This window comes from Arvicola amphibius, chromosome 4, assembly GCF_903992535.2.
Source record: "Arvicola amphibius chromosome 4, mArvAmp1.2, whole genome shotgun sequence".
NCBI lineage: Eukaryota > Metazoa > Chordata > Mammalia > Rodentia > Cricetidae > Arvicola > Arvicola amphibius.
This window is the reverse complement of record NC_052050.1, coordinates 143015441-143023031: the sequence shown is the minus strand read 5'-3', so window position 1 is coordinate 143023031 and position 7591 is coordinate 143015441. Positions and strand designations below refer to the sequence as shown.

The window sequence follows — 7591 nt, the reverse complement described above, 5'->3', positions numbered from 1 at the left end:
TAGGAATAAAAATACCCTCTAAGTAGCCTCAAGCACATCCGTCTTTATTTACTTCTCCAGTTTTATTTCCATATTGGAAACACTACTAGCTGAACTGTAGTCTTCATGTTCTAACTTTAATAGCTCCCTAAGCTCAGAGATCCACAGATTTTCTAGAACTATCTTAATCCACTATTTTGGGGTTCCCTTTGGTTTTCATTTATTTTAAACTCTTTCTCTTTTAAAAAGGAAATGTGTGTGTGTGTGTGTGTGTGTGTGTGCATTGTTAGAAGCAAGGGTTTCATTCTTTTTTTGTGTATATCACACACTTTGACTACATTTTCATCACCCCTTCTGTACCACCTATTGCTACTCCTCACTTCCTCTTCTTATGTGATTCCACTTTTATTTTCAGGTGATGTGATATGATTTGATGTGATATACATATGCTTGGATATGAGGGAACAGAATCCTTACACACTGTTAGTGGTTCTGTAAACCAGTATAACCCCTGTGGACATCATTGACAGAGATACATGTCTGACATTCTACATATGAGAAAAAAATGTTTGATATTTGTCTTTCTGGGTTTGGTTTATTTTTACCAATATGATGACCTTCACTCCATCCATTCCCTTCCATGAGATAATTTCACTTCTCTTAATGACAGAAAAATTTCATTGTATGTATATACCCTTTATTTATTCATTTAGCTACTGGTGTACACTCAGTAGGATTCCATAAGTTGGCTACTATGATGCTACTGTAACAAATACGAAAAATTAAGTAGCTCTAGTCTGAAGGTTTAGCACTTGTTAGAATGATAGCTCTTCTGAGAGAAGTGAGATGAAATTTCACTGTAGCTTTTCCTCTCATTTCCCTGGTGGCTAAGGACTTAGTGTTTCTCCATGCATCTATTAACTACCAGTACTTTGTCTTTGGAGAACTGTATGTATGTTTCATTGACTCCTTTTTAAACTCAATCGTTTATTTTCTTGGTGCTTTTTTAAGTTCTTCATATTTTTAGGTATTGGTCTATTCCATATTTTGTCAAATTGACTAGTCTAAAAGGAAGTGGAAGAAGGGGAAGGGGCCAGTGCTCCAAGGAGAAAAGGGTCAGTGTTCCAGGTCATCAAACTCCGACCACAGAGCAGTGGTCCTTTGTGTAAACAGAGGTTTTACTGGGTAGGGAGGATTAAAATATTTGCACAAAAGTCTTACAAAATGAAGAAAACAAAAATATTCTAATTCCTCGCCCAAAACATGTTTTATAGTATCTGATAGAAAAGACTCATATTCTATATTTCTTCTAATAAGCCTAAGAACTCGAATAACGCAGCTCAAGTTCCTGAGTAACCCCAATGTCTTTCCATTTGAGATTTGGTTTTTTGTTTCTTTTCTTGTTGCTCTTTTTATTGTATTAGAATACGTTTATCTATCTATTTCTTCTGAAAAAGTTTTGTCTAGATTTGCTTCCTTAACATGGTGGGTTGGGAGAGACATCCCTCACAGTCTCCTGCACTGGAAGATTTGGTCTTGTTTGAGGTTTAAAAACCTGCGACTTTCTCAACTCTTTCTCCCTTATGTGTGTGGTTCACGATGTGAGTTCTCAGCATCCAGTTCCTGCTTGCTGCCATGCTTCCCTGCGGTGATGGACCCTTATCCCTCTGGAACCTTAAGAAACTCATCTTCTAGAAGTTGCCTGGTCATGATTTATATCATAGTAATAGAAAAGTAACCATGTCATTTACATTTTTATATTATCTCATCAATTTTCTTATTTTTGTTCAATTTGAGGGAGATTTTCTCAATCATTTAATTGATACCACACATATATTCACACAATTATTCTGAAGTGTCAATTTGATTTTTATATTCTTGAAACTCTTTTTTTCTTCTCTAAGCAATGACAATAATCAAAAATCAAAAAAAGAAAAAAGAAAAAAAGAAAAAAAAATAAACTAATGGAAACTCTTTTGTTGTTTTGTTGGTGCATTTTGTATCCAAGTAAGAAATCAGTCACTCATGTGGTAGGGCTCCCTGATAGTGTCTCATGTGGCCCAGGCTGTTCCAAATTTGCTGGATAGCCCAGGAATACTTTGAACTTTGGAGCCTCTTGTTTCTACCTCCTAGGTGCTAGGATTTCAGGTGTGCTAGCACACATGGTGTATGCTGTGCTGGAGGGGGAATCTAGTGCTTCCTACATGCAGGATCTAGCTGTCTCCTTGGCTATTTACTGTTACTCTTAATTTCTTCTTCTCACGTGATTTTTACCTCTTTGCTTTCTTCTACTTGCCATTTTGGAATTCAGGTATCTTTTCATAATTGAGGCTTTCCTCAAATGTCTGGTTACCACGGACTTTCCATTTGAAGATGAGTGATTAGAAAACAGAACACAAACACAAATGCCAAGGCCTTGATGAACCCAGCTTGCCAACAGGAATCCTCATGGGGGAGCTCAGATTATCTTTGCTTCTTTTTTCCCATAAAGAATCCAAAAATCACAACTGAAAGATATTTCCCTTGGACTTTTTTATTTTCTCACAGTGGATTTCCATAAGACTGCAGGAGACCAGCAGGGGAGGGGTAGGGCCGGTCTCATTGCCGTAGACGTCCGTTGTTATTCTCACTGGGTCGGAGCGTGAAACACACTCCTTTGTGAAGCTGTACATAAACTCCCTCTCTACTTGTTGACTTAAGCAAGGTTCTTGAATGCAGGCTTGCCCCTCCTGAAGGGCACCAGCAACATGAAGTGTGTGGCCTCCCCTTCAGGTCCAGGGCACTGTCCTCTCTGCTGTTTCTACTTCTTCCCATTCTATGCTGTTTTCCCTGCTCCTATCTTTGTAGGCTAACAGTCTGTTTGTCCTTTTGTTATCATTGGGATCAGGAGCTACAAAGTTGAAGACGTATTTAAACTGGCACAGAGATCTCCTGTTTTATTTTTGTCCTAACTATATGATAAATATTTAAAGAAACTATTTCAGACATCAAAAAAACATACAGTAAAATTGTATACTCTACTGCTTTGACTATTTCAGCCATCTCTGTCTTTTCCTCTCTAATTGTATTTTTCTTCTTTTTTTTTCCTTTGAGACAGGAACGTATGAAGTCCACTTTGACCTTGCACTCAATATGTATCTAAGGATTTCTAGAAATTCTGATCCTTCTGCCTCTACTTCCTGAATACTGAGATTATAGGTGTAGGATTATGTGCTACTGAAGAACAAAACTTGGTGCTTCATAAAGGCTAAGTGAGTACTCTCGCTACTGACCTGCATCCCCAGCTCCTCTCTATAGCTTATGATTTTCTGTTTATTTTTTTATGAAGTAATGGATTTTATCATAGCAATTTTATGCATGTGTCATTATAATTTGTTCTCATTTTTCCCTTTTCCACTCCCCTCTGCCCATTATTTCCTTTCCCCAGTTACCTTATTTTTTAAAATTAAAATATCACAAAAATATAGGTGAAGCCTCTTTCAAGTTCAGCTTAACTCATTTTAATCCTCAAAGGCAATTTTTCTTATTGTGTTATTATATATGATAACAGTCTGTGCTTATTTTTTATTGCACATGCATGCAACCCTAACTATGTGATTCCATTGTGGATTATTGGGATTTTCCATAAGCAGTGACACACTGGGCAGGAGCTCCTGAAAACCTGTTTTGCTCAACACACTTTGTATGTATTTACATGTTGATGGATTCAGTGTTACTGCTGTAAGGCATTCTGTGCCTATTCCATATTCGTTGCCTTTATCTACTTTTGTTTAAAAGTCACTGATGAATACCAGTGAGGTCTTAAAAGTTCATTAAAGCAACAATTTTAAGGGGTTGTGTCCACACTCTTTTCTTTACTGGCTTTGTGACTGCAATTTAGCAGGTTAGTTTCTCAGAATTTGTTATCAATTACACTACATATATATTAGCAGTACAGACTTAATTCTGTTGTGAGGGTTAATTTAGATATACATACAGGCCACAGTTAGCACTTGACAATAGCAGATCATCAAATAATAGAGCCATGACGATTATTATGTCACACAATGGCCAATGGTTCAACAGCCCACAGAGCCATACAATTAGTAGTTGAACTCTCTTAGGCCATAGAATTAGTAGTTGAACTCTCTCTTAGGATGCGTGAATTTTATTTGCAAAATCCTCTCCAAATAGTCATCTGCCTTCTGCCTGACCATCTCCGGTGACTTGCAATTCTAAGAATGTCTGTCCCAGTTTTGGACAGCTCTGTGAAAATTATGCTTACTATAAAAGGAGGAATAAAAAAACTCCCTGTCGATTTTGCAAAATTGGCCCTAGTTTGAGCTAGCACTTGGGACCAGACAGAACAAGTCTAATCCCTCTTCCATATGACAGACTTTCAAATATTTGAAGACAAATACCTAGTCCCCATGAGTCTAATTATATTTAAAAAATTGAAAAAAGATAGTATCGAAAGGGAAGGAAGGGACTTGCACATGTCAGTGATGGATGAGGCCTCAATGCTGAAACAAGAGAGGAAAGGCAGAGACAAGTACCTGAGAACTCCTCTCTCTACCCTTTCCTACAAAATGAACAGCTGCTGCTGGGACCTCCTTTTGGGGAGATTTTGTAAGTGCAGCAGAATTTTCTCTTACTGCCTTTTAGGGACCTGCCTTGATGGTATTAACATAAGTGCTACCAAACGGACTGGGAAATAATCTTTAAACATATCTTATAAAGAGAGTCTTTATTGTAATCTATTGTACTTTAAGCCCGAAATGGCTAATAATCGAAGCGGATGCTCTGGTTTTACAAGGCAATAATGTAGTGACTGAGTAGTCAAACTTTACTGAGAGGCAGAGTGTGCAGAATTTATCCCAGGGAACCTCTCTCCAACAACTGTGAAACTGCTACCAGGCATGCTAACATGTGGACTTCTGCATCCTTCTCTCTCGAGTGTGTGAATGACCCTGACTTCCACCATTTTGTTCAGATGTTCAATCAAACTTCTTTACTTTCATTTTTGTATCGGTTAAGATTGAGCCCAGGACTTCACACATGCTAAGCAAACGTTCTACCATTGGAGTGTACTACCAGACCCCTAAAATAATTTTCTAAAACTGCCCAATGGCTAAGTATAGTGTTGGTCACATGCATTCTCTGCTACTGGGGAGCAGAGACTGATGGATCACTTGAGTTCAGGCATTTAAAACAAGTCTGGGTAGCTTCAGGGAGGGAGAGAGAGAGTGGAGGGAGGGAGGGAGAGAGAGAGAGAGAGAGAGAGAGAGAGAGAGAGAGAGAGAGAGAGAGAGAGAGAGAGAGAGAAACAGTGGCATATTGCTTTTCTCATTGAAATAAAATCGCAAAGACCTGAGACACTTGATTAAGTCATCTTCCTTCTCAATTTTTGCAGACACCAAGTCTTCTGATCTCCTTCACAATTTCAGTGAATCTTCTTTTTTCTTATTTTTTCATTCTCCTTTATTCCATAAACACCTAGTTACAAGTTGCACAAATCATTTATTTTTATAAAGGCAGAGAAGGGTATAGGATAGTGTCTTTTTGTGATGTGGGGTGGGAGAAGGGAGGAAGAGTTGGGAACTAGTCTGCTCCCTCCACAGCCCTCATAGGACTATGGCATCTGCAGTGGGGCTCTGAAGAAGAGGTGGGCAAGCGTCCAGGGGAGCTGAGGGATGGTGATCCCTAAACCCAGAGCTTGCACCCCAAAACCTTCAATGTGTGGCAGGGGCTCAAGGAAGATGAGGCGGCTTGGAGATGGAGCAGTAAAATGAAAACTCAAGTTAGTGGAGTCAAGGTGGGTGGGATCATCATGGTGAGGGGAGAAAAGACGGAAAAAGGAGGTGGGGGCAGTAAAAGGTTCTCCCTGAGACCCCCAGGGAGAGGTGGGGACCAGCTTGCCTGTTAATTTAATATTAAATTGGGATGAAGTTGGGAAGGACGTTATTTCATGGGATGATCTCTCAGCCTCTCAGCCTGTACAAGAGAGACTGAGAGCCTGGGGCCTTCACCAGTCATAGCGACGGGACTGTCGGGAGGGGGAGTCCTCGGGTCCCTGGATAACCAGGCGGGGAGGCCCCTCGCCCCTTCGTCCTCCACCCGCAGATGCCTCAAGCCGTCGAAACTCCAGAGGACGCTGCTGCCTGAATCGGGATGTCTCCCTTCGCCATTCATCATCAAAGGCCGCGGCCTCACTTTCATCCAGGTTGATGTAGTCCTGCCGTTCTTCCTGGTCCCCTGTGCGGTGATTTCGGGAGCGCTGGAGGATGTGAGCCCTGTCCCGAATGTGATGGCCGATGGACATCTGCTCTACACCACTGCCTGAGTCCCGGACAGTCCTCCTTGTCTCCCGGATCCCGCCTGGAGCAGAGCGCATCTCAGATGTCTCCTGGTAAACTTTCGGGGTTCCGTCCCCAGTGTTGGAGTAGGAGATGACGGTGGAGGAAGAAAAGGTCTGGCAGTTGCCTCCCGCGGCCGTGTGTTCCATGTTCCCAATCATGTCGTTCATCATCCCAAACATGTCCATGAAGCCACCAGACATTCCCAACATCCCAAAGGGAGAGACAGCCCCAGCGTGCATCCTGCGGCTGGCGGGCCTGGTTGCTGGCATATTACCATCTGTGATGCTAAGAAAGGGGCTGTAGCCAAAGCCACCTGACAACATGCGGCTCATGTGCTGGCGGTGAATGGCGAAGGGGTCCATCAAGAACATGGGATCTTCAGGCTCCACGTCCCTCACGAAGCGGAACATCCTGATCTCAGCTCCAGCGGGCTCCACGCGGTCCCCGACTCGGGCTCAGCGGCCCATTTCTCCGGGCATTGCAGGAGCAGGGTCGCGGCCCAGGACGCAGGGATTGGTCCGCGCGGGAGCTTCTCGCCTCCCGCACCGCCTCCTGCCTCAGCTGCCACCTCCGTACCCCCCGCCCTCGGCCGGCGGAGCGGAACCTCGGCCAAACCAGGACGGACTCAGTGAATCTTCTTATTATGAGATCTCGACAAGTCATTCCTCCTTAGGGTCTGTAATGGGAGACTAGGGTTGGTATTAGAGAACCCGTATCCTCGGGCCAGATTTTTCTCTTGGATAGCTCACAAACTAAGGATAGCACTTCCATTTTTCAGGGGCGGTGTGTGTGTGTGTGTGTGTGTGTGTGTGTGTGTGTGTGTGTAGTAATAATTTGTATAAAATCATATTAAACTCAATTTTCTTTTACCACAATAACATATTATTGCCACACAACCATGCTTGCTGGTCTGCGGGTGGTCTGGGGCTCTTTGCTGGGCATCACAGTGCAGTTTCACTGAGTTCTAGCTCACTAAACCCAATCTCTTTCTTTCTTATCTTTTCTAAACCACTGCACTCAACCCTAGACTGAGTGATGAAGACCCATCAAGTGTGAGGAACTAAGAATCTTAGTCTCAAAAGAGAGGAGAACTCTGATGCACATTCAGGAGAGAAGGATATCAGAAACTGAAAATAAAAGGTCAAAAAGAAAGTCTGACCATATATGTATACATACATATATGTGTATACACACATATATATATAGCTAGATAGCTAGATAGCTAGCTAGCTAGCTAGATAGATCATAGATAAACATTTCCAAAAGCCCTTAAG

At 42.0% G+C, this 7591-nt stretch overlaps 1 protein-coding gene across 1 annotated transcript; it reads right to left on the bottom strand.

The window, feature by feature from the left end:
• Positions 1-5623: 5623 nt before the first annotated feature.
• LOC119813250 (myeloid leukemia factor 2-like) lies at positions 5624-6727 on the bottom strand. Its single transcript, XM_038328466.1, has one exon. It carries the CDS (start codon positions 6725-6727, stop codon positions 5984-5986), a length of 744 nt encoding a protein of 247 aa, XP_038184394.1. The 3' UTR covers positions 5624-5983.
• Positions 6728-7591: the final 864 nt, after the last annotated feature.

Coding starts and splice junctions, on each gene's coding strand:
- LOC119813250 (XM_038328466.1), bottom strand. CDS start 6,727: ATGTTCCGCTTCGTGAGGGACGTGGAGCCTGAAGATCCCATGTTCTTG.